General features: G+C 53.0%; 3 protein-coding genes across 14 annotated transcripts in view; 1 reads left to right on the plus strand and 2 right to left on the minus strand.

The window, feature by feature from the left end:
* Positions 1-11,733, minus strand: part of USP48 (ubiquitin specific peptidase 48) — a 112,652-nt gene extending 100,919 nt beyond the window's left edge. The window contains exon 1 of the mRNA XM_086715959.1: positions 11,624-11,733. The gene's annotated coding sequence lies outside the window, so the exon portion shown is untranslated. The remainder of the gene's footprint in view (positions 1-11,623) is intronic.
* Positions 9,122-19,722, plus strand: LDLRAD2 (low density lipoprotein receptor class A domain containing 2). Its single transcript, XM_086715960.1, is given in 6 exon segments — positions 9,122-9,482; positions 11,695-12,138; positions 15,464-15,595; positions 18,408-18,634; positions 18,637-18,690; positions 18,693-19,722. Coding segments are annotated over 6 exon segments (1,182 nt in total). The 5' UTR covers positions 9,122-9,400; the 3' UTR covers positions 18,936-19,722.
* Positions 19,723-20,248: 526 nt separating this feature from the next.
* Positions 20,249-26,745, minus strand: part of HSPG2 (heparan sulfate proteoglycan 2) — a 99,240-nt gene continuing 92,743 nt past the window's right edge. For all 12 annotated transcript variants that reach the window (XM_086715972.1, XM_086715971.1, XM_086715966.1 and 9 more), the window contains 13 exons: positions 26,519-26,627; positions 25,815-25,913; positions 25,239-25,460; positions 24,731-24,975; positions 24,217-24,388; positions 24,003-24,125; positions 23,841-23,897; positions 21,766-21,841; positions 21,601-21,679; positions 21,384-21,454; positions 21,125-21,208; positions 20,670-20,773; positions 20,249-20,525 (listed from right to left, as the gene is read on the minus strand). In XM_086715972.1, coding sequence (XP_086572098.1) covers positions 20,353-20,525; positions 20,670-20,773; positions 21,125-21,208; positions 21,384-21,454; positions 21,601-21,679; positions 21,766-21,841; positions 23,841-23,897; positions 24,003-24,125; positions 24,217-24,388; positions 24,731-24,975; positions 25,239-25,460; positions 25,815-25,913; positions 26,519-26,627 — 1,614 coding nt within the window. In that variant the 3' untranslated portion in view covers positions 20,249-20,352. The remainder of the gene's footprint in view (positions 20,526-20,669; positions 20,774-21,124; positions 21,209-21,383; positions 21,455-21,600; positions 21,680-21,765; positions 21,842-23,840; positions 23,898-24,002; positions 24,126-24,216; positions 24,389-24,730; positions 24,976-25,238; positions 25,461-25,814; positions 25,914-26,518; positions 26,628-26,745) is intronic.

The raw sequence follows: 26,745 nt of genomic DNA on the forward strand, positions 1-26,745 counted from the left end.
TCTCCCTCTCTCTCTGCCCCTACCCTGCTCATGCTCTCTCTCTCTCTCTCTCTCTCTCTCAAAATAAATAAAAATTTAAAATGTTTTTAATAAATAAACTTAAAAAAATACACTATAGGCTCAGTCACTTAGGCGGCCAACTCTTTTTGGCTTGGTGTTTTCGGCTCAGGTCACAGTCCCGGAGTCATGGGATCGAGCCCCACGTCCAGCTCCACACTAGGCATGGAGCCTGCTTAAGATTCTCTTCTCCCTCCACCCCTCTCCCCCACTCTCACGCTCAATCTCTCTTTCTCTCTCAAATTTAACAGCAAAAAGAAATCGCTAAATAATGAATGTGCATCAGTCTGAATAAGGATTATCGTTTTCGTTCCAGAGGTATGGTTAAAAGTAGATTCTTTTTCTGGGGCACCTAGGTGGCTCAGTCGGTTGAGCATCTGACTTTTGATTTCAGCTCAGGTCATGATCTCATGGGTCATGGAATCGAGCCCCGAGTCCACTCTACACTGACAGTTAGGAGCCTGCTTGCGATTCTCTCTCTGCACTCCTCCCCTGCTCATGTGGGCGTGCACACGCACTCACTCTCAAAATAAACAAACAAAAAGTAGATTCTTTTGCCTAGACGAAAGAAGCCTGAAATCTAGGCAGACTCACAAAGTACGCATGAAGCACAAGCAGATTTTTAATGTCACCATCTTTCCAAGACTGGGAAGAAAGGGGAAAGCACCAAGCCAAAAAGGGAAGTGAAGGGGTGGAATGTGTCACCACCTGAGGATGGGTGGGGTCAGGGCTGCCTCATCCACGAAGTACCATTCATGTGGACACTGAAGGTGCTTTACTACGCTTCCTTGCCACCACTATGGATCTGAACATATATGGTCACATTCTAGTGTTGGGTCTCCCTTTGACATCTACAGTGTGAATCGGCATACCCAGGAGTTAGTCACTGACCAGTATAGTGGAGGGAGGAGACAAGACCTTCAGTGAACCGTATCACATGAACTCCATTGGCTAAAATGTAATGTGGGATCTGACCACAGATAGCCTTCTGAAAAGCATATTTATTATAGAATTAATATAATAAGGGACTACCTAATACAATGTCTTAGACACTTAGAATAAATCTCCCTATTAATACACCAGCCCCCCCCCCCACACACACACACACATAGTCCTTCTGGGTGTAGAGGCTGCCTTTAGTCAACAGGCTTGAGCAATGGAATGTAGAAAGAGCCCACAGTGACCATCTGTCTAAATACAGCAAGGCCCATCGGGGAACCCACCTCAAAATATCTATAGGACCTAACCAACCAATGGGCTACTTACAACCAGGCACAGTTACCAAAAAAGGGAAAATTCTGTATGTCCCAATATCTCCTCATCTTCCCCCTTTTTAAAACGTTTTATTTTTGAGAGAGACAGAGTAAGAGCAGGGGAGGGGCTGAGAAAGAGGGAGAGACAGAATCCAAAGCAGGCTCCAGATTCCAAGCTGTCAGCGCAGAGCCTGAAGCAGGGCTCGAACTCGGTGAACCATGAGATCATAAAATGAGCCGAAGTCGGGGACCCTTAACCGACTGAGCCACCCAGGCAACTCTGCGTCCCCCCTCCACCCCCCTTAAAAACAGCCTCCTTCCACTGCCCCGGAGTCTCTCCTTTGCCATCCTGCCTGCAGCGCCTCTCTTTACCGGTGTATCCGATAAACTTCTATCGCTTTTGTTCTACCTCAGGTGAATCCTTTCACTGTCCTCGCCACTGGCTTCCACCCAGTGGAGTCACCCCACATCTGGAGGCCCCCATCCAATCGGGAGAGACACCACACTAGGTACGGTAAAAGGCCACAGTGCCTTAAATTCTAGGTAGTAAGTGGTGGTCACTTTCTCGGTACAAATGTTCCTTCTCTTTCTCCTCGGCCACTACCTCGACCGTCACAGGGGATTGGATCTGGCATGATCCTTTGACTAGAGACCGACCCTCCAGCATTAGGAGAGTGAAGGACAGTGTGTACTCTTGCTTTGGGAGCAAGGGGCACCAGGATCAGGAATCTTATAATGGAGACCTCCGCTTCTGCATGTAGTTCGTCCACTAAGGATGCTATAATAAATTGCTACCAACTGGGTGTCTTAAAAACAATACATTTGCTCATTCACCGTTCTGGAGTCTGGAAGTCCAAATTCAAGCTCCCTGCAGGGCCACGCTCCCCCCTCAGGTCTCCGAAGTCGACCTTGCCTTTCCCATCTTTAAGTAACCGCTGATGCTCCTTGGCTTGTGGCGGTAATGCCACTCTCCACCTCCACCTTCACAGGATCTTCCCTCTGTGTATGTCTCTGTGTGGCCTTCTCCTCTTACATGAATACTGGCCATTGGGTTTAGGGCCCACCCTAATCCGGTATCTCATCTTAACTAATTACATCTGGAAAGATCTAATTTCCTTTTTCTTTTTAATGTTTAGTTTTTGAGAGAGACAGACAGAGCGTGAGCAGGGGAGGGGCAGAGAGAGAGGGAGACAGAATCCGAAGCAGCTCCACGTTCTGAGCTGTCAGCACAGAGCCCGATGCAGGGCTCGAACTCAGGAACTGTGAGCTCATGATCTAAGCCCAAGTCAGATGCTTAGTGTACTGAGCCACCCAGGCGCCCCAAGATCTTATTTCCAAATAAAATCAGATTCTGAGATCCGGGGGGAGGGCATGACTTTTGGGTGGACACTATCCAACTTCCGACGCTGTTTACAATCGTGCGCTTTGTGTGTGGCTGTTTACACTCTTGGCTCTGATTGGTTATTGGCAATTTAGCAAACCTGAATATGTTGATCCTTGATACGATTACTGCACCTGCTGGCTCTTGCCACCTCAGCATTGGACTGTTTTAGAGAAGTTTTTTAGAGAAGTGCAAGTGACACGGTTATTTTGACACTATTAAGATGTGAGCTAGACCTTACCAGGATGCAGGCAGCCTTTGACATCTGGAATTCATAAAAAGCTATAAAAAAATAAAATAAAATAAAATAAAAAATAATAATAAAATAAAATAAAATAAAATAAAATAAAATAAAATAAAATAAAATAAAATAAAATAAAACAAAACAAAAAGCTGTGCCTGCTTGGCTCAGTAGATAGAGCATGCAACTCTTGGTCTTGGGGTCATGAGTTTGAGCGCCACATTGGGGATAGAGTTTACTTAAAAAAATGACTAGGGGTGCCTGGGTAGCTCAGTCAGTTGGGCGTCTGACTTTGGCTCAGGTCATGATCTCATGGTTTGTGGGTTCGAGCCCCACATCGTGCTCTCTGCTGTCAGTACAGAGCCTGCTTCGGATCCTCTCTCTGCTCCTTCCCCACTCACGCTCTATCTCTCAAAAATAAATAAATATTTAAATAAACAAAAAAGAAGCTATGGCCAGAACTGAGACATAATTTACAAACATAGTTGCTCTACAGTTCACACCTTGACTCTGTTATGCTTTACAACAGACCTGAACCAATATTAGAATCATAGCGGGGCGCCTGGGTGGCTCAGTTGGTTAGCCATTTGCCTCTGGATTTCAGCTCAGGTCACGATCTCATGGTTCATGAGTTTGAGCCCTGCATCGGGCTCTGTGCTGGCAGTGTGGAGCCTGCTTGATATTGTCTCTCTCTCCCTCTCTCTGTCCCTCTCCAGTTCACTCTTTCTCTCTTTCAAAGTAAATAAATAAGCTTAAAAAAATTACAAACAGAATCATAGCAAACAAGCATATCCCTTAAGTATTTGCTAATGTTGCAATGTATCCAATCCCCAAGGTTATGTCAAGAGTCCCATAAAATGTCCACAGCACAGAGTCTTGCCACGCAGGGAGAGAGAGAAAGCTCCATCCATTTAATCATTAGAGATTTTATTTATATTTATATTTTAATTTATTTATTTACTTTTTTTTGAGAGAGAGAGAGCGCACAAGTGCTAGAGGGAGAGAGAGAATCTTAAGCAGTCTCCACACTCAGAGCAGAGCCCCACACGGGGCTCAATCTCACAGCCCCCAGATCATGACCTAGGCAGAAATCAAAAGTCAGACTCTTAACCGATTGAGCCACCCAGGCACCTCCCCCATTTTATTTTTCAATTTTTAATTAATCTCTATACCCAACGTGTGGCTCAAACTTACTACCCCAAGATCCAGAGTCACATGCTTCATTGACTGAGCAGCCAGGTCTCCCAAGTGCATCTTTGCACCATGTTTCTCTTCAAGTTACTATGCCCAGTGTCCAGGAACGTTTGTGATACCCACTCCTATGTCTGTTCTGTTCTCAGTTCTTCCTAATGGCCCATGGATCCTTTGATGATGTTGCTATAAATCTTCATCTCTTAGTTCACTTGTCTCTCTTAAGGAAGGCGTAATCATTCCTGCAGGTGAGGTGAGGTTTCAAGCATAGGCTCAGGCCCACCAAGTCCATATCTGGTCTTTTGTTCTTGGTGATTTCTCTGATAGGGTGAGTCTCCCCATTCAAGATCCCTTGCGATTATGTCAGCCTCATTCGGGCCATCTTGAAGGGTCATGTAGCTTTCTTTACTTCCATGCAGACTTGGACCATTTCTGTCTCGTGATGGCTGAAGTTGGGCTAATAGGATGTATTTTAATTTTATTTTTTTAACTAATATCTACACCCAACATGGGGCTTGAACTCACAATCCCAAGATCAAGAGTCGCATGCTCTTCCGACTGAGCCATCCAGGTGCCCCTAATAAGATGTATTTTCGTTATTGCGAAATGTCCATGGGTCTATATCCGATCCTGGTTTGATCCAAATGAGGTGTTCACCACCTTAGCAATTAGTTGTGAAGTCAATCTGATAGGTTATGGTCAGTCTATTTACAGGTAAACTGGGTACACAGTGTCAGATAAATAGGATGGTTATAACGAAGTCATTGAGGGTGGTCAATGTAAATGCTTTGTTGTTTTTAAGTTTACTATGAGAGAGAGAGAGCACAGAGAGTGCACACGTGCATGAGCAGGGGAAGGACAGAGAGAGAGGGAGAGGGAGAATACCACGCAGGTTCCATGCTGTAAGTGCAGAGCCAGAGTCAGGGCTCAGTCTCACGAACCATGAGATCATGACCTGAGCCAAAATCAAGAGCCACACACTTAACCAACTGAGCCACTCAGGCGCCCCAAAGTAAATGCTTTTATTCTGAAAGAGATAACGTAAGAATCTTGTACTTGTAGTTTTATTCCTCAATAATCTTTAATGTCTTTAAGCTTGATTATAGGACTGTATTTTTTCTTTAAGTAGGCTCCATACCCAATATGGAGTTTGACCTCACAACCCTGAGATCAAGGGTCGCATGCTCTACTGAGTCAGCCAGGTGCCCCTAGAGGACTGTATTTCGGTTGTTTGAATAGCTCTAGGGTGTCAGGATAGTTGCTTATTATGTAATTTAGACAATTTATTCTGCCAGAACACTGTTCCATTTTCTATTTATTTCACCCCAGGCTAGATTTAGGTGTTTCCTTAGTAACCCATTAAACTTTTTTACCATTCCTGCTTCTGTAGGATTATGAGGCATAAGATTTTCTTCTTACTGCCCTAGACTCATGTCCTTATTGTAATGTTTGTTTCCTGGCTTGATTCTGGGGCCCAGGGGGTTCCACAGATACTAAGTGTCTGTATGTCTGGTATTATGGATTTAGCATCTATGTAAACCCCAGTCCTGAGGAAGTATCCGCCACAGCCATTTCCTTTCTCCTAGTGACTCGATCAAGGCTCCAGCATGTTCTATCTACCAGATTCATTTTCTGCTAGCTCTTCAAATTGTGTGCCCCCTTTTCTATTGTCAAGTGACACAGAAAAGACTAGCAGATTTGACAATGTTTTAGTATGTGCTGTTTTAGGACTAACTCTCTCCCATCATCATCTAATTGATAAGTTTGTCCCCAACTGTCCATTTGCTTGGGGACCCATCTAGCTAGTATCTTGTCAATTAACCATTTTTGATGTTATCTTTCCAGTTAATTTATCTACTTTTTGATTATATTTTGCTTCTCGAGTTTTACCTCTCTAGGTGCTGAGACATGATCTCCTAATGTGTCAGACTGTCAGACCTGATGTATGTTCTCCCATATTGGTTTTCTCCATACTGATTACCCATTCATGAGACAATTATTTGTTTTCCATTTGGGGCACCAAATTATTAGGCCATTGGCTACTGCCCATGGATCATAATTCAGGATAATTTCAGGATGTCCTTTGTGTAAGTTCTGACTTATTGGCAATTGTACTTCTTTTATTTTTTTCATGTTTATTTAATTTTGAGGGGGGGGGAGGGGCAGAGAGCAAGAGGGACAAAGATCCAAAGCAGGCTCTGTGCTGACAGCAGAGAACCCCACTGCCAGGCTCGAACTTTCGAACCATGAGATCATGACCCGAGCCAAAGTCAGATGCTTGACCGACTGAGCCACCCAGGCGCCCCTTTCTTTTTTTTTTTTTTTAATGTTTTATTTATTTTTGAGACAGAGACAGACAGAGCATGAGTTGGGGGCAGGGCAGAGAGAGAGGGAGACACAGAATCTGAAGCAGGCTCCAGGCTCCCAGCTGTCAGCACAGAGCCCGATGTGGGTCTTGAACCTGTGAACCGTAAGATCATGACCTGAGCTGAAGTCAGGTGCTCAACCCACTGTGCCACCCAGGCACCCCATATTTTCTATAACAGGACTAGAAAGATAATTCAGTCTTTCCTCTAGCAGGATTGATCAAAATTAGTTTTTTATTGGGGCACCTGCCTGGCTCATTCGGAAGAGCATATGACTCTCAATCTTGGAGTTGTAAGTTCTAGCCCCAAGTTGGGCGTACAGATTGTTTAAAAATAAATAAACAAACAAAAAAATTAGTTTTTGTTAGTGATCATTTACATTTTTTTCTTCAGCTTTGCATTTTATTATTATTATTTTTTTTTTAATTTTTTTTTTCAACGTTTATTTATTTTTGGGACAGAGAGAGACAGAGCATGAACGGGGGAGGGGCAGAGAGAGAGGGAGACACAGAATCGGAAACAGGCTCCAGGCTCTGAGCCATCAGCCCAGAGCCTGACGCGGGGCTCGAACTCCCGGACCGCGAGATCGTGACCTGGCTGAAGTCGGACGCTTAACCGACTGCGCCACCCAGGCGCCCCTGCATTTTATTATTGATATGCTTATTTGTGCCCTTAAGGATTGCTCTCAAACTTGGGATAAACTCTACGCACTGTGAGCTGAAAGATTTGGGAGGATTTTCCATAGAGTAGCTTCTGGCTTCATACATTTCAAACCTTATTTCTCCTCTAACACCCTCACACCTGGGGGGCCAGGCATGATAATGACCTCTGATTCTGTACCTTCATATCACAACACTGGGGAGGACAGCACAATGGGTGTGAAGGGCATTCCTGGAAATTACTTCGGAGCATCCAGAAATAATAAAACTCTACCTGGAAGAAGCTAGGACCTCATTAACACATCCTTCCAAACCCAAACCCAAACCAACCTCCATTTAGCCAGATTACAAAAATGCCCACGGCACTGAAGCAAGGTGTGATGGAGGAGATGGGGTGGAAAGAGACAGCAAGCGGTCTGAACTGATGGCGGTTAGAACATCTTACTTCTGCAAATTTTACAAAAACATAAAACCCCACGCAAATAATGTGTCCTAAATCTTCAGCTTCACAGGCTTTGGGGTAAATCCGCTCCTGCTGAGGTGGACTTGGGTCCTCTCACAGTCTCCCCCAGGCCCAGCCTTGGACAGCACATACACAGTAGGGCAGAAAGGTAGCATCGAATGTCAGCTCTGGAAGGGACAACTATTACAGAGCTTTGGGGACAGGGGTTTTAACTTTCTCAGAGAGTCCTGGGACTCTGAAGTGGGGTCTCAAGGCTTCAATTAGGGACTTCTTCAAACATGGTGCACCTTTGTTTAAATAGTAATGACATTAAGCGTCATCACCCAGCACTGGGCACCTACTATGTAAAAGACACTATTCTTTTTTTTTTTTTTTTTAAGTTTATTTATTTTTGAGAGACAGAGAAAGCAGGGGAGGGGCACAGACAGAAGGGGACAAAGGATCCAAAGTGGGCTGACAGCAGACAGCCCAATGCAGGACTCACACTTATGAACTGTGGGATCATGACCTGGGCCCAAGTTGGATGATTGACTGAGCCACCCAGGCGCCCCCAGACACGATTCTAAGTACTCCCCCTGTATCAACTTACTGAACTCTTACAACAAACCTAGGAAGTTGGAACTATCATTACCCTAGTTTACAGGTGAGGAAACAGACTCAAAAAGTTCCGGTTTTATATATTAATGTTCCATGTAACATATGTTCTGAAAAAAATTGTTGTTTTTCTTTAAGATTTTATTTTTAAGTAATCTCTACACCCAACATGGGGCTCAAATCTACAATCCTGAGATCAAGAGTCACATATTCTATTGACTGAGCCAGCCAGGCGCCCCATGAAAAAAACTGTTCTAATGACAAATTTTGGAAAAACCTGAAATGGTCCAAGCTCTTTCTTTTATACCTGGGGAAGTTAAACCCAGCAAAAGGGAAATCATATGCGCAATACTACCCACCTATTCTTATTTTCTGGATTCCTGCTCTGCGCCAGGCGCTGTGCTATGTATGTCCTAGGGCTTCAGAGATCAACAAGACCCTTGTGGAACACAATTTTAGTCGGGGGCCAATGGATTATATACACAAGATATAAGTAAGCCAAATAATTCAAGTGAGTGCTGAGATAATAAAGGTGGGGAGATGTGACTGAGTGATAAGGAGGGAGAACACTAATTCAGATTGAGACCTGGTCTAGGAAGTGTGGTCTCAGGAGGTGACATCTGAGCTGACACGTGAGTGACCTGAAGAAGCCAGCCATGGAATGCTATGGCAGAAGAGCATTCCAGGTGGGAAGGAACTGTGAGTGCAAAGGCCCTGAGGTAGAAAAACTTTTTGGTAATAGAATGAACTCCTTCATCATTTGCTGCCTTTTTAGAGCCCTCAGAGTGGACCTTGGATGTCCTGGGCTTCTCTCAAGCTCGGCCCTAAGATGCCGACTTGTCCAGAGAGCAGTAGGTCTCTGAGGCTGTGGGTGCCCCTCCCAGAAGCCTTGTGGCTGAACCGGATCTGAGTTTCCTGGTTCCCATCTGGCATGGGGTAAGCAGACATCTTCCCCGCCTTCTTTCCCCAGGCTCCAGCCTCAGCCCCAAATCTCCATGGCAACTCCGGACACAATCCTGATCTGAAGAAGGATCTAGAGCACAAAGATCACTGTGAAGGGACCAGAGAGCTGGTGGACTTACCTCGCCTTGCTCCTTGTGTCCTGCCAGCCAGGTCCCCACAACCTGATCTCCCCAAAGACCCCAAATCGAAGATTCTGCAGGTCTGCCCCACTGCTGGGCACAGCAGGGCCTGGATGAAGGCCTGTCTCCCGCAGCTGCCCCAAAGGCTGCTCCTGTTGGGGGCAGCTGCCCTGGCTGCATCTGCTCTGGAGACAGGTGAGCATGAGGGGCCTTGGCTCAGGCGGGCAGGAGATGTGGGTCCTACCACCCTTAGAGACTGTATTTCCTCAAGATGGGCTGGGACCCCTTGACTTGGAGGAGGTTGGGAACCCCTGTGCCTGGTCTTGCTTAGTACCCCCCAAGTCCACCCCAAATCCCTCTGGAAGCCTGGAACTCCAAATCACCAGAAGCAGGGGTCTGGGGTGTGTGTGTGTGGGGGGGGGGGGCAATGGACAACACCATGGGCTTTGAGGTCAGACATCCTGTGCTCACACTCTCACGCCTCTTCTCACATTTCCACCCCTGAGACCACTGTTTCACCTCTCAGTGTCTGCAGCAGTAAAATGGGAATAAGGGCCCCTTAAGGGACTTTTATTATTGTGCATATGTGATAAATGTGTGAGACACTTAGCGCCTGGCACATAGAAAACACTCAATTCACTCACTCTTGAAAACTCCCTCCTCTCCTGCGTGCCTCCGGGGCACGTCCTGGCTTTACTAGGTGCCGGCAGATTTGAGAAAATGCTCCCACATCCTGAGCCCTGCTGGTGAATTACTTCCCCAAAGACCCACGTCCTGGCTGGTCCTCGAGACCCACTCATGCCCCTGCCATGCACCAGAAAAGCCACCTCCTCTTCTCTATCGTTGCAAAAACTCAGAGCTAGTTTGATTATTTACACATTATCTCATTTAATCCTCACAACAACTCTGTACCAATGAGGATGTTTTGGGATGTAAGTAAACAGATACCAAACTAATGCCCTTAAAAGGACATTTATTATTTCACTCATGGGGCCATAGATAATTCCAGAAATGGTTAATTTAGCAGCTCAACCGTGTCAGTGATGCTGCAGAATTCTCATGACCTCATCTTTGCAAAATGGCTGCTGCAGCGCTGGCCATTGCATTCTCAGTCAACCACTTTCACAAGCAGGAAGAAAGAGGGTCCTCATCACACAGCTCTCCCTTTTCTTTTCCTTTTTTTCTTTTTTTAATGTTTATTTATTTCTGAGAGAGAGAGAGAGAGAGAGAGACAGAGCGAGAGTGGGGGGAGGGGGGGAGGGGCAGAGAGAGAGGGAGACGCAGAATCTGAAGCAGGCTCCAGGCTCCGAGCTGTCAGCACAGAGCCCAACGTGGGGGGTTCAAACCCACGAACCATGAGATCATGACCTGGGCCGAAGTCAGACGCTTAACCAACTGAGTCACCCAGGTGCCCCTTTTCTTTCTTCTTTTTGTTTAATCAGAGAGGAAATCCTTTCTCAGGAGCCCTCAGCAAACCTTCAATCTCATTGGCCAGAATCAGGTCACATACCAATCCCTAAACCCTGCAAATAGAATTAGGATCACAAAACCTGGTTTAGGCCAATGGCCAGGAAGGCTGGTACGTTGCTCCCTGGCAGCTGAGAGATACTAAGATTCTTCTAGCAAGGAGCAACAGGAAAAGTCTGTGTCTGCTCCCTCCTCCAATAAGATGCTAATTATAGCTAACGTGGGTGACACTCATTAAATGCCAAGCACTGTCCTGAGCACCGAATGCTTACATGTCCACAGTCCTTTAGTTTCAACTCCAAACTATGAAAAGCTCTGAAAACTGAAATTCCTTCTTAACTAATTTACTGGGACTTCCTGACTTGAACCGACAGGGGGCTGTTTCTTGTCTTCATTTGCCCTGCTTAGGGTTATGTATCCTTACACCTGCTCTAGCAAATGCGTTTGATCATGGAGGTCAATATCCTGCATATACACCACCATATCTTTCTAAACTCTGGAAAATTCTGAAATGAATCCTAGAGTTTTTGAATAAGAAATTGAGGGGGGCACCTGGGTGGCTCAGCTGGTTAAACTCACATCATGATCTCAGTTCCTGATTTCCAGCCCTGCGTCGTCGGGCTCTGCACTGACAGCTCAGAGCCTGGAGCCTGCTTCGGATTCTGTGTCTCCCTCTCTCTCTGCCCCTCCCCTGCTCGTGCTCTCTCTCTCAAAATAAACAAACTAAAAAAAAAAAAAAAAAAAAAAAAAAGAATAAGAGCTTGAGGACCTGAATTTAATTATTTAATCCTCACAAAAATTCTGAGATTGCGCAATCATTCCATTTTACCGATGAGGAAACGGAAGTTCAGAGAGGGTGAGTGACTTACTTGGGGGTCACACAGCGGGCAGGGCTCAGAACCAGGTCGCGCGGTTCCCGAATCCGTGCTTTTCCCTGCAGCCGACCTGGTGGACCTCTGCGGGCAGACGTGGCAGGGGGACGGGCTGCTGCTGCGCTCGCACGCTGCCTCGCGCAGGTTCTACTTCGTGGCCCCGGACACCGACTGCGGGCTCTGGATGCGGGCGGCGGCCCCCGGCGACAGGATCCGCTTCCAGTTCCGCTTCTTCCTGGTCTACAGCTTGGCCGCGGCGCCGCGGACGCCCCCGGGGCCTCCGGCGTCCAACGCCTCCTCCCCGGAGCCCGCCGACCCGTGCGCCCCCGGGTCCTACCTGCAGTTCTACGAGGGCCCGCCGGGGGCGCCCCGGGCGCTGGGGGCCCCTCTCTGCGGCCTGACCATCCCCGCCCCGGTGGCGTCCTCCGGGCCCTTCCTGGGCCTCCGCCTGCTCACCAGAGGCCGCCAGCCCCGCGTGGACTTCGTGGGCGAAGTCACCTCTTTCCGGTTGGGTGGGTTGGGGCTGTGGGCCGGGACCCGGACCTCCAAGCTGGGGGCAGCTGAGGGCGGGGGGGGGCTACCCGGGGCAGCACGCGCGGCGCTAGAAGATGAGGGCGGGGCCTAGGAGCAGGGCGGGGCCTAGGAGCAGGGCGGGGCCTAGGAGCAGGGCGGGGCCTGGGAGCAGGGCGGGGCCTAGGGGGTGGGGTGGGGAGGGGGACTGGCGGCTGGGCTCGCGTCTGCACCGTACCGGGGGCTCCAGACCCAAAGAGCCACCCCAGAAATCTGACTTCCAGGGACTTGTGCAGCAGACCTCCTACCAGCCCCTGACACACACACACACACACACACACACTGACCGCTCACAATTCTCACTCCCACAGGGCTCCCATACTCTCCCACATCCCACACCTCGCACCCACACTCCCAGACCCTGCACACGCATTCACTTGACCCACACGCATACGCCTTACGCCCAACACCCACACTCACGCACCCTGCACACTCACTCACAACATTCATTCACGCGACCCCCTCCTGCACACTCATTCACAAGACCCCCCACCCCTCACACCCAACACCCACATTCTCACACATTGTACGTGTGCATATAACCCACAACTTTGCACTCGTTTACACACCTCACCCACCCACGTGCCTCACATGCTGCACACTCACACATGTGGTTCCCCTCATACACACCTCACACACACAGTACCACTTTGCACGCTTAGATATGACTCACTCACACGCTCTCAAGTTCACACGAGGCTCCTGTGTCCTGGGTCAGCGCTTCAGATGATTGCAGAGGGGCCGAGTTAGGACTCTCGTGACTGAGTGACAGCCGCTTAAGCAAGGAAAGGGAACTGATCTTAATTAATAGTAATTTGTTAAGCATTGCCTTTGCCCCTTGGGTGCCAGATCTGTTTCTCCCGGCAACACCATGCCTGTCTTCTTTCCTCATGTTTATGGATGGGAAACGGGCCCGGGGAAGTTAAGGCAAGTGCCCAGGTCTCCCTGCTCACACACGGAGCGGTGGGGCTTTATTGCTAGAGTACGTCCTCTGGCTCAAACTGAATTCAAGACCTTAGTCCCGACAGGCCGCCCCGGATCGGAGACACTCACTTACGTCGCAGCAGAGGCTGTGTCCAGTGATGGTGAGCAGGTGAATTGCCAAAACTCAGGATTCCAAAACCACAGAGAAGCTTTACTGCCAATTCTGGCAAAATATCCAGGCTGGAGGATTGATTGATTTTCAAAGGTTTTTTGTTTTTTGTTTTTTAGTTTATTTATTTATTTATTTTGAGAGAGAGAGAGACAGAGGGACAGAGACAGAGAATCCCAAGCAGGCTCTGCGCTGTCAGTACAGAGCCTGACGGGGGGCTCGAACTCACAAACCACGAGATCATGACCCGAGCCCAAACCAAGAGTCAGTGAGCCACCCGGATGCCCCCAGGTTGGAGGATGAAACATGGGATGTGAGCGCTTTGAGTAAAGAGTGTGGCGGTCTCTGAGGGCCTGTGCAGGTTCACCGAGAACTTGACCTCTGTGTGCTAGGCCCTGGAGGGCCTGTAACACCGAGCTGGTCGGGGGGTGTCCCCAGGCCCACCTCCTTCTTCCCTGGCCTTATGCCTGGTCTGATTTTGGATTTTAAATTCTCTCTCTCTTCCCCATTAGAGTTTCTGGCTCTGGGAGGAACTATATGAAATTTGCACTCTGGTTTTTTTTTTAATGTTCATTTATTTCTGAGAGAGAGAGTGGGGGTGGGGACAGAGAGAGGGGGACAGAGAATCTGAAACAGGCTCTGTGCTGACAACAAAGAGCCCGATGCAGGGCTTGAACTCATGAGCCTTGAGATCGTGACTTGAGCCGAAGTTGGACGCGCTGAAATTTGCACTCTAAATCCTCAGGGACAAGACCGGTGGTGCCTGGGGTCCCCTTTCTGGCTCCTGTAGACTGTAGCATGCCCAGGGGCCTATGACATTTTGTAAACAGCAGTCACTGGCTGGTTGAGAATTAACCTCTCACTTCTCCCTTTCTCCCTGTGGCCTTGCCTTCTTGCAAGATGCAACTGTCAGCCAAGGACTCAGGAATGTTGCCGCTGCTCATTGGACTCCCAAAAGCAGGTGGCAGTGGTGAAGCCTTATCACAGCTTTGGCTTCCTTAGATCAGTCTTGTCATCTGAATGAAGAAAGGCTCATTGCACATCCTCAGGCCACACACGCAGTCCCAGTCACTCACGCCTGCAGGCACACCCTATCGGGTTCATGCACACACTCTTACACTGACACTCACCCATACACAACCGCACTATTTGTGTTTTCTTTTATATTCACTCTTACATCTACTATCTATCTATATATTATTCACCTTCATTTGTAGATGAAAAAAACCCAACTCAACTTTGTTTAGCCTAAGGAGAAGGGGGCTATAACCAGGATATTAAGGCGTTGGTTCAGGTGTAGCTGGATCCAGCAGTTTAAGTAATGGCACCTGGGTTCTGTCTCTTCTCTGTCTTTGCCTTGTGGGAGTCTGTTTGGCCTCCATCTCAGGCAGCTTCTCTTTGTACATGGCAGCAAGATGACCCTGTAGCTCCAAGTCCATGGTCACCATTACCGCTCTAACTTCAATGAAATAGCGAGCATCTTTTCTTAATGGTTCTAGCAAAAGTTCCAGGGCCAAATCGGATTAGTTGTGTGAATCATGTGTCCATTCCCATGGCCAAGAAATGGAATGATCTGATCCCCACGCCCATCCCTGAGCCGTGGTGCTGGTCAGTCCCACCTGAACCAGCTTTTCTCCACAAAATGGGATGCTGGGTGAGCCAACCTCTCCGCACACCCCATGCATCGAACCATACAATTCATCCCCATACATACACGTTCACCCGGACGACGCAGGCTATGTGCACTCACATGTGCAGACACATCTACACACCCTCTGTGTGCCACAGTGTTTATGAGCATGGGACTGAGTTTCTACTCTGCTACTTAGATACGGGCTGTGTCGCCCCGGTCACATGACCTAGCCTCCCTGGGCCTGTCTTCTCATTCCTAAAATGGGGTTCATAACAGTGTTTCTCCCATGGGGTTATTGTGAAAAGCTGACAGGCTGGGGTGTGAGCGGGGTACTTAGAACCACGCCCGCCATGCAATGGGGACTCGATAAATGTTAGCCGTCGGCATCGTCCCTGTGACCGGGCACCTGTCTCCCATGAAACGCCCACCCATGCTCTCTCCTGCTCGAAGCTCCCACGTTCCCTCACTGCAGGGCTGCACATCCCTTTGAGTCATGGGCTGCCTCAGGGTCCTCACCTCCTGCCTCCCCTCTTGGCCCCAGGATCCTGTGGTGCCTACTTCCGCTGTCGGACCGGCAGGTGCATCCCGTGGAGCCTGGTGTGCGATCGCTGGGGTGTGGACAACTGTGGCGATGGTAGTGACCAGGCATCCTGGCCACCGGCCGACTGCAGAGGTCAGTCATGGGTGCGGCCTAGGCCCCGCTGAACAGCTAGGAGGGGAGCGGGGCTGGCTGCCCTTCCCTGGGGCAGGGCATCAGCGGGGAGGTGGGAGGCAGGGGCATGGCAGGAGAGAATAAGGTGAAGCACAGTAGTGAGGAATCTGTGTAGACGGGACGACCTGAGGATCAGAGCAAGCGAGGGCCGGAATGATGCTGGAGAGGATCTAATTCAGCTGCTTCCAAAATCCAGCTGCTTAGTGGTGGAAGCTTTTCCTAAGTGGAATTTCGCCCAGAGGCCCAAGCCTCAAAAGGAGAGATGCTCTATTTAACTGGACATGGAGGCCCAGGCCCTGGCTGACTGATGTTTCACCAAGGGACCTGAGTTGGACCTTCAAGACTTACTTTGGAAACCACGGATCCAGTCTGACTCACACATTTTATGTATGGGGAAACTGAGGCCTGGGGAGGAGAAATGACTCACCCAAAGTCATAGAGTCAGGGAGTAACATAACCTGGAATGAGCTCTGTAGACAGAGCGGGGACCAAAATAGATCACTCAGGAAGATCCTTCCTGCAAATCTAAGATGCCGCCTCCTGCAAACAGGGCTGGCATGTCCCGTTGAACAGGTTGTTTACCGCAAAATGCCACTTAGCTGAAGGGTGAAGGCCAGCTTCCCAGGACCCCACGCACTTACCTGCCAGGCCACTCCTCAGTCTACTTTGCAGGTTCACCATTATCTGCCTTACACTCTGTGCTTTGTGCCCGAGGCCCCATTCCTATACCCTCCTTTCCTCCAGCCTCTCCATGCCCATTCCTCTGGTGCTCTCCTTTATGTGACATTGCCATCTGGACTCGTCTTTGAACTCTAGTGACACACCGACCTCCCTACTCAATCTCTCCATGTGGCTGTGTAGGTGGCATCTCAAACTTAACTTGCCCCAAACTGAACACCTGATGCACAGCCCTCCCCCATCCTGCTCTTCACCGACGTCCCCTGCTCTCAGCCCATAGCCAAGCCATCCACATCATCAGAATTTGATGTTCTGCTCGGGATGAGACTGGAGTTATGGGTCACTGGCAGGAAGACCCCGGGCCAAGTGTCCTGTTCATCACCCCGTATCCAAAGCACATACTGCCAGCACCAGGTGGTGTTTGTAAGGTTTCTCCACTGTTACCTTTGCTGCCTCCCCTCTCTGTACTGTCCTCTTTGGAAGAAGTCACCCCGTGGGTCGCACACGTTGGAGTGGGGAGTGAACTCCCCGCCAGAGGGGCCTTTGAAAACAGCCCACGTTACTCCAGCGCTAGAACCCTCCACACGCCTCATCTGTCAACAGAAGCAAAGCCCTGCAAAGTCCACAGTCGCTGTTCCTTTTGTCCTGTGGCTCCTCTGGCCCTTCCCACCTCCCTTTTCCTTCCTCCCCGCCTCCACGCCGGCCCCCCGGTTCCCTTCCTGTCCTGCCTTCTGGCCTGGGCTGAGCTGTCACTGCCCTGAACCTTGTTTTCGGGGGTTTACCTTGGCCTCCTGTGGGTTTCTACTTAAGTATCTCAGTGAGTTCCTTCCTGGCCCCTTTATTTAACATAGCACCCTCTGTCCACCGACAGGTGAATGGATGAATACAATAGGATATGTCTGCACAACGGAGTATTATCCCGTCCTAAAAAGGAAGGAGATTCGGACACATGCACGAACATACAACACAGGAATGAACCTTGAGGACACTGTGTGAAATGAAATAAGCCCATGTGAAAGGATAAATACCAGGATTCCACTTACACGAGGCACCCTGAGTAGCCAGATTGTACACACAGAAAGAATGGTGGTTGTCAGGGGCTGGAGGGAGGGGGATGGGGAGTCAGTGTTCCCGTGGGGACAGAGTTGCAGTTTTGCACCGTCTGGAGATGGTGGTGATGGTCAGACAACCATGTGAATGTGCTAACGCCACTGAACTGTATGCTTAAAAATGGCTAAAATGGTTCATTGTGGTATATATTTCACCACAGTGAAAAAGGAAAGAACGCTGACCCTGCCCTGTCCCTTTTCCCTCTTACTGTCTCCACAGCACCTCTCCATGTGACATGACAGAATTTGTGTTCCGTCTCGGCACCCTAAACCGGGTTTGTCTATTTCACACACTGCCGGTTCCTCCTGTCCCCAGGGCAACGCCTGGGGGGCAGTAGATGCTCAAGAAATAGTAGTCAAATGAGTGGAAGAATGGCCCTCTCTCTGCCTCAGTTTCCTTATCCGTAACATGGGGATGATAAACCTAAGGTCTCAGAATTGTCATGAACCAAATGAAATACTGCAGGTAAAGAGCTCAGCGCCTAGTACAGCACTTGGTGCCCAGAAAATGCTCAAGACAGATACATCCTCCTCTTTTAAAAAAAATTTTTTTTAACATTTATTCATATTTGAGAGACAGAGAGAGAACATGAGTGGGGGAAGGGCAGAGAGAGAGGGAGATATAGAATCCAAAGCAGGCCCCAGGCTCTGAGCTGTCAGCACAGAGCCCTATGTGGGGCTCAAACTCACGGACCGAGAGATCATGACCTGAGCCAAAGTCAGCAGCTTAACCGACTGAGCCACTCGAGCTCCCCGATACACCCTCTTTCTTGGGAAGTGGCTCCATCCGTCAACCCCAGGCGCTGGAGCTCCAGTCCTCCCCTATCACTGCTCTGTGATCTAGACAAGCTACTTAACCTGTCTGTGCACTTCCCCTATCTGTAAAATGGAAATACTAATAGTAACAAGAGAGGTTTAGGGAGGATTCAGTGAGACCGAGTCGAGTCCTCAAAAGTTCTCTGTTACTCTATCATTTCCCGCCGCAGGTCCCTCTCTGGTGCCCAGCCAGGTGAGGGCTACAGATGGCCATACCTCCCAGCCCCTGACGCCCTCCCCAGCTCTCAGGTCTGCAGGCCCCCTCCAGATGGCGGCCGAGAGGAGCCCCCTGGCAGGCCGGGCCCTCGAAGAGGGGGATACAGCAGCTCCTCCGGGAGGTATGCAGCTCTTGGTTCCCACCTGATCCCATTCCTCCCACCAAGGTCACACTTGTCCCTCTCTAGGTGACAGGGATAGGGCAGCAGGCCCAGGCTGAAGCCTGAGTGGACTCTCCCTTTCCTTCTGCAGGTCCCCGGCTCCGGGGCGTGGCACCGGTCCCTTCGCTGGTCCTAGCCTCCACTGGCCTCCTTGTGGGCCTCGCCTGGTGCTGCTGCTTCTCCAGCTGGCTGGCCTGGTGGGCTGGTGCCCGTGGCCTCTGTCCCAGCTGCACCATCTGTCACACGTGTCCTGGCCAGGTGGCTCCTGGGGGGCCGCAGCCGAGCAGGCCGACCTTCCAGGGGCAGGGAGGACGTCCCTAGAGGCTGTGGCTTCAGAGAAAAGAGAGCCGGCTCTGGGCTCAGACAGACCTAGGGTTCTACCCCATCCCCAGGAGGGCTGTCTGATCTTGGGCAGGTTGCCTAACCCTCAGACTCAGGCTGCTCCTCTGGAAAATGGGAGGATTCCTGCCTCACATGGTTGTTGTGAGGAGCTATCGGCGGGCCCTCTGCTGGATCCGTGAAGGGCAAGGAGCAGGAGGGCCTCACTCCCCTGAAGCCGCTTGGCTCCACTCCCAGACCTCACCTGCCCGGCTTTGCCCCACCCCGGCCCACCCTCGGGTGCCACCGAGTCAAGCCCTAGTCAGAGGCGCAGCAGACCGCTCTGGCGGGGATAGCACCGTTTATTAAGAAAGGTCAAGACACAGACCACAGGAGGGTCCCTTCTAGGACACAGAGGCCAGGTGTCCTGACCCCACATCTGTGGACTGCTGGAGGGGAGGGCACGTGCTCCCATTTGGGCCCTCAGGCCTCCACAGACGGGGCAGGGCTGTCGTGTCCCCTTCTTGTCCCTCCCAGCCATGAGTCCTGGCCGGCATCCCCCACGCAAGGCACTAAGTCTTTTCAACCACCGATGCCCTCCTCCCCCCATGTCCCCTGGGCCTTCACTTCCAGATCAGTGGGGGGATGTGGCTTGCTGTGGGCGGGGAGACCCTCTCAGTGCTGGGTTCTGCCCATAGCAGCTCCTGGTGAGAGTTGGGGTGGACTTTCCCTTGCAGCCCCTGAGGGCGGGGGCCCTGGGCAGGTGTCGGGTGTTGGGGGCGGGGGGGGGGGGGGGCGGTGATCCAGGAGGACTCGGTGGGAGGGGGAGGCTGCCGGGGCAGGTGGCCCGGCTGGCCAGGAGGAGGTGGAGGGGGCTGAGACACGGGCCGGCAGGGGGTGGGGTTGCCTGCCCAGGAGTGAGCTGCCTTTTGTTCCACAGTTGGCACTAAAGAGCTTTCCCCGCCCGGAGGCGGGTGGCAAAGGCAATTGCGATGCCCCCCGCCCCAGGCAGCTGGTGAGGCACCAGCTGGAGGCCGAGGTTGGCTCTTGTAGGACTGGGGGGCTGCCCGAGGGCTGCAGAACTGGACGGCCTGGCTCTACTTGGGGGCGGGGCTCTATTGGTGGTGACAGTTCTGAGCCCGATCGGCCACCACGGTGTCTGACCCCAAGTCCTGGTGGTCCTCTGAGGCACCAGCTCCCATCCAACCTGCCCTACCTGCCAGCCTGCGGCTCTGCCCAGGTGTGTTTGTGCGTGGGGGGTGGTGTGCCCACCCTCCAGGCCGGCCCAGGGCAGTAGCAGCAAAGCGTGGCATTGCCTCAGTTCCTTACAAAATATTCATAATAATAATATTAATAACAATATACTCGACGTCGTGGGGCTGGGATGCTGCCCGGGAGTCCGTGTGGGGCGGGCGGCTGCCTATGAGGGGCAGGGGCGCGTGCTGGCCCCTGCCTGGGCGCGGTGCTCCAGGTCCAGCGGCTGTGGGGGCGGGGCGCCAGGCCGGGCAGAGTGCAGCACCAGGTTCTTGATACAGCCGGTGATGCCCGTGGAGAACCTGCCCCCGGTCAGCGTGCTCACGTCGGGAGCTCCACCTTAGGGGATGAGAGGCGACGGGGCTTGTCAGCTCCGGGAGCCCGGCGGGCGGGGGGGAGGCTGCAGGCTCTAGCTCTGCAGGAGCCCCATTCCCTCCCTGGCCCTGAGCAGGGTGCCCTAGGCCTCGCCCAGCCCGGACTTACCTATGTAGATGCTGCCCTTGGTGTTGACGGCCACGTTAGGGCCTGGGGACTGGCCACTGACCAGCTCCTCGCCGTCCACCTGGATGGAGCCTCTCCGGCCCTCTCTGTGGTGAACGGGGGGCAGGCTCCTCACCACCAGTTCTAAGTCCCCTCCCTGCCTGCCCCCTGCTCGGAGCTCTTTCCTTTCCGCACTGGATGAGATCCGGCCCCACAAACACAGCTTCCCAGCACCCCACCCGGCTTTCATTCATCCCTTAGGGTGCTTGCCTGCCACCCCCCGGGGAGTTCCATCCTGCCCTGGAAGTTTGTTCCGGCTCACGGGCCCTCCCCCGACCCTGGCTTCAAGTTCTGTCTCCCAGAGCTCAAAGCTTGCCTCCCTGCACACGGTGGGCGGTGTCCTGTCCCAGTCTAGAACTCCGAGCCCCTCACCCTCGTGCCCAGGTGGACTCCCTTACCGCAGTGCCGTCACCCGATGCCACTCGCCATCATTGATGGGGTCCTCGGAGACGAGGCAGGCCTCCCCGCTGCCCAGCTGGTAGCTGTGGTCACACAGGCCCAAGACAGTGTGAGCTGGGGCAGGCGGTGGTGGTGTGTGTGGCTGGGGTGCCGTGGGCCGCAGCTTCTCGTGGGAGGAGCCGTAGCACCAAGCAGAGGGTCACTGAGGGGGTGAGGGAGGCCAGGGAGGGGGAGGAAGGGCCAGGTGCCTGCACCCACCTGAAGACAAGGTGCCCGTCCTGAAGCCCGAGACTGATGAAATCCTTGCCGCGGCCGGCCTCTCCCACATCCTGCCCGGGAAGCACAGGGTCACTGGGGTTCCCAGCCTGGAGAGCCAAGGCCCCTGACGGCGGTGGCCTTCACCCTCCTCCTCTCACGGCCCTGCCCGCCAGGAGGCTGAGAACCCTGTGACCCCGGGCCAGATGCCCACACTCACCACGCCCTGCCAGAGCAGGAGGCCATTGGCCGTGCTCGTCCGAACCTCCAGCTCGATGGTCTCTGGCGCCTCGGGCAGGCTGGGAGTGGAGACGCGGGTGAGGGGGAAGTCCCAGATTCCTGTTCCCCTCCCTGGACCCACAGGCTCCCCTAACACCCATCTCACCTCCTGGAGAAAACGCGGCCGGGGAGAGCTAGGAAGCCGTCATCGTGGAAATAGGCTCCGTACTGCCCAGGGGCATCTGCGGGACAACGTGGGGCTGGTGAGACACCTGCCGGCCTGCGTGGAGCGGCCACCGACCACATGGGCTCCAGGACCCCCACCTCCACCCGTGTGTGCGCTACTATGGGGGCCCTGAACCTGCAGTCTCTGGAGACCCCAGGGGGCTGTGAACAGAAGTCAGGGGCCTGTGAACTTGGATGGGGAAGCCCTGTAGCTCTACCTTCGCTCACTTCTCACTGAAATGTAGCAATTCCTTCCCATATCCATGTAGGCAGCAAACCAAAGGAGCCGCAGTGGGACCTGTGATGTGTCACTAGCAGATACCCTTACTGCATTTCAGTGGTTACAAATATTTCAGAACGTTGTCTATGCTTGTTGGAACTGCGGTAGCTGTCAGGACCACCACCAGGTCTTGTTATTTAATGTGTTACTAAAGAAGCACCTGTGTTACAAATCTGAAAGTTTTAAGTATTTTGATAACCTTATTTCAGTACAATTGGTTTGTTCTGAAATCCTATGCGTTTTGTTTTATGTGGTCAGTAGGGTCCAGATAGGGTGACCAGTCGTCCCTATTTGCGTAGTCCTGTCCTGCTCTTAGCTCTGAAAGTCCACATCCCGAGAGACCCCTTAGTCCTGAGCAAGCCGGGACAGCTGGTCACCTAGGTCAGTGGCACACAAAAGGTTCAGGATCTTTGTGTTCCCTCCTTCTTGCAGGCGGGAAGACAGGCTCAGGCAGGCGAGTGACGTTCCCAGGAAGTGGGAAGCCTGCTTTGGACCCTTTTGGCCCCAACGTCCATACTGTGTGTGGCTCCAGCATCCCTAGCCCCACCGTCTCAGACGCATCCCCACAGGCCAGCGCTGGTCCCTGAGGGCCTATGAGGGTGGGGGACACTTTGCCACCCTCTGCCGAACGATGATAACAGCTAACATTTACCAAGCACCTACTGCGTCCCAGTTGCTGTGCCAGGAGCTTCACGGCCAGCTGCAAGCACCATTTCATTTCAATGGATCTCTGTAACAATCCTAGGACTTCGACATAATGCTAACAATGCTAACATTCTGTCCCCACAGCAGACCAGACATTGTTCTCAGCATTTTACATACACTAAATAATTTTACCTGACACAAAGTTTTATCCAACCCTTGTGGGAGGATGTTACTTCTCTTTATTTTACATATACAGAAACTGAGGCACAGAAAGGTTGAGTGACTCACCCGAAGTTACACAGCTAGGAGGTGGCAGGGCTAAGATTTGAATCCAGGCAGGCTGGCTTCTGAGCATGCTCTTAGCCACTCTACTGCTACCTCTCCTATTATATTAGTGACAGATAAGAAGATGGGTGTGGACTAAGCGGTTAGCCCAGGGTCTATGAACGGCCAATAAACACTGATTTTTTTTTTTTTTTTAAATTATGATTGCTTTTAAATAGATTGTGGAGGGGCGCCTGGGTGGCTCAGTCGGTTGAGCATCCAACTTCGGCTCAGGTCATGATCTCACAGTCTGTGAGTTCGAGCCCTGCGTCGGGCTCTGTGCTGACAGCTCAGAGCCTGGAGCCTGCTTCAGATTCTGTGTCTCCCTCTCTCTCTGACCCTCCCCCGTTCATGCTCTGTCTCTCTCTGTCTCAAAAATAAATAAACATTAAAAAAAAATTAAAAAAAAAATAGATTGTGGAATCCTTGAGAATGAAGGTCTTGCCTTGTTCATCTTACATCTCCTGCTTCCAGAGCAAGGATGGGCACACGATAATTTGTTGACAGAATGCATGAACGTAGAGGAGAAAACTGGGGTCAGAGTGGCTCAAGGACCTGGCCCAGGTCACCTAGCCAGTAAGTACAGGGCAGGACCCGGCTCTGTGTTGCTGTGCTCTTTTTTGTTCTGTCCCTCTGTGCCCAGTGAGCCTCCCACATGCTTGTCCTGCTTATAGGCCAGAATTGAGGGTGTGGGGCACCCGGAAGAGGGGCTGAGAGACCGGAAGCCAGGGAAGAGCCAAGCCTCTCTGGCCACAGGAAATACATACCGTTGCCCCCGCTGCCTTCCAGATGCCAATCAGACTCGGCTGTGCCTTGTCCAGAGCCTACGGGGAAAGGCGGGGTGCAGTCGGTGAGCACAGACACTGTGGGTGCCACGTCCAGCCCCAGAGGGCCCCAAGAGGGAGGTGGGGAGAGGCCAGGACAGTTACCTTGTTGGCAGCGTGGGCCAGAGAAGCCAGGGGGACAGAGGCAGCGGGTGCCCTGGCAGACGCCCCCGTGCAGACAGGGCTCACGGAGCCGGCAGGGGTTCTCCTCGTGCTCACAGAGGTCTCCTGTGGGCCAGGGCGCAGTGAGCAGGCACGGGTGGGAGTGGCCGCGACCACCTCGTACCGCCCCCTGCCGGGACCTGCCGGGCTCCCACACCTTTGAAGCCATCGGGACACAGGCACTGAAACTCGTACTCGCCGGTAGGCATGCACGTGGCACGGTTCTGGCAAGGCTGGCGCTCACACGGGGAGCTGGTGTAGCACTGCCCGATGCCCCGGCTGCCCAGGAAGCTGTAGGTGAGGTCTAGCCGCTTCCCGTTCACTGACACCTGCAGGCACAGGGACGGGGAGGGGCTCTGGGCATGCGGGAGGCAGAGGCAAAGTGACCCAGGGGACAGCAGGGGACCCAAGCGGGAGCACGAGTGGTAAGGCGGGACTCTAGCGCAGGCGAGGGAGGAACCTAAGCCGAACGCCTCCTGTGCGCCAGGGACCGCCCTCGGTGCAGTCACTGCTCCGTGAGGCCCTTCGCGGGAGGCATGATTGTCCCTGATCCACACAGGAGGGAAGTGAGGCCCAAGGGGAAGCATCTGGGCTCGCTGCAGGCAGAGGGTCCTGTCTGCACCCTCCCCTCCCCTCCCCTCCCCTCTTGTCCTCTGGAGGCCGCTCCTCACCTCGCCCACACAGCCACGGAAGTGAGCGCTAACGTTGGTGGCCGGGGGCAGACGCACAGAGGGCTCCACGCCGCCAAGGTAGAGGAGGGTGTGCAGGTTGAGGCCCTGGCTCTTGCCGGGAGAGGAGCGCAGCACAGGGCGCCTGCTGTTCACGCGCAGGCTGCCGTCCTTGTTGAGACGTTCCGCGGATACTCGGTGCCAGTGGCCCAGGGCCAGCGGCTCGGGGGTCCGCAGCACGGCCAGCCCTGGGGAGGACGCCGGGCAGGGATGGCATACGGGGAGCACCCCCCCTCCCCCCGCCCCTCACAGGGCCTGGGGTGGAATCCGCGAGAGATCTAGGGGACTTGCCTCGAGTCACACACAGAGAGAAGGAACGTGAATGAACAGGGGACTTGGGTTGGTCTGACTTCTGAAGTTACTCCTCCAAGCCCCCATGGGGCTTGGGGAGCTGAGGGGGGCACAGCACTTGGCATCTAGAGCCCATCAGTGTTTCACGTCCGGTGCTCACCTGACCCTAGCTCATATCGGAACTCCAGGTGGCCGCCAACCATCGCCAGGGACACGAAGTCCTCCACAGGCCCGCTAGTCCCCCCGCTGAACAGCAGGATGCCGTCAGGCGCCAGCGGCTTGAACTCAATGTCCAGGCGCAGTTCATGGTGTGTGTTGGTGAGGGCGGGCAGTGCCAGGTAGGAGCCAGTGCCCGACATGGAGGGGGTGGTCACCGTCACACCTGCAGCAGCCACAGCTCAGCGGGGGGCAGTGGGGATACTGGCACCCTTGCCTGCCCCCCTCCAGACCCAGGGGCTCAGGACCAATTGGGTCACAGCTGCAGCACAGGAGCGCCAGACCGTGGGCCCTGCAGACCAGCCTGGAAGAATCTCCGGTAAGAGTGGGGGAGCTTCGGGGACCCTCATGCAAGTGACTCAGACTGGGCAGAGGCTTGGTTGGCCAGGTGCCTTTGAGGCCCTATGGCTCTGGAGTAATTTTATCAACTACAGGGCCCTTGGTGGCCTCAGAGTGTCCCTGCCCAGCTTCCCCCCATCCTTCTGGGATTCCCTGGGGTCTCGGGTCTGGCTCCACTCACCTTCCTCACATCTCATCCCTGAGCGGCCCAGATGGCAGCGACAGGTGTAGCCTCGACCGTCAGGCCGGTTCACACAGGTGGCGTCGGGCCCACAGGCCTCTGGGGGACACAGGGACCGGCAAGGAGGCATTGAACTGGCCTGGGAGAAGGTGGGGTCCTGATGCCAAAGCCCCAGCTATTGCACCCAGGGGGCCTTGGCTAGCCTGGGAGGGCTGCCTCCGAGACCGGGCAGGAGGAGTGGATTACAGCTGGGGTAAAGGGGGGGGGGGCGGTGCTGAGAAGGCTGGACAGGGGACACATGAGGGGGCAGTGAATGAGTGAGTGTGGTGTTCTTGAAGGACTGTACCTGGTGACAGTGCAGGGGCGGTGGTACCGAGGGGGCAGGTAACGGGGTGTGTGCCTTGGTGGGAGACGGGAAGGTGGTAGGTGCCCGGGGTGGTGAGGGGCTGGGGGGAGCGCCCAGGAGCCGTGATGGGGGCAGGATGGGTGGTCGGGGGTGAGAACTCGGGGAGCAGAGATGGGCGCAGAGTGGGTACTGGGGTGGCAGAGACGAAGTCAGTATCTAGGAGGAGTGGTGAGTACCTGGACGAGTGACAGAGGGTCACTAAGTACAGCTAGCAGTGGGGCGGGTGGATCTGGAGGGGCGGCAACGGGCGGAGGCCAGCACCCAGGGGTGGCAGCGACTGGAAGGGTGGGTCACACACCTGGGTGGCAGTGCAGGGCCTGGGAGTGCTCACAGCGGCTCCCGGTGAAGCCAGCCGGGCAGATGCACACGTAGCTGCTGCTCTCTGAATCCTGACATTGGCCCCCGTTCTGCGAAGTTGCCCCCAGAAGTCAGGCCAGGAACATCCTGCCTCTCCCCCGCTTCCCACGGGGGTCTGCCCCGGCCGCGGGCAGCGGCAGGGGTAGCTAGGTGGTGAGTGCGGGGTGG

Source organism: Puma concolor, chromosome C1 (assembly GCF_028749965.1).
Source record: "Puma concolor isolate L17-30 chromosome C1, mPumCon1.1.hap2, whole genome shotgun sequence".
In the NCBI taxonomy this organism is placed as follows: domain Eukaryota; kingdom Metazoa; phylum Chordata; class Mammalia; order Carnivora; family Felidae; genus Puma; species Puma concolor.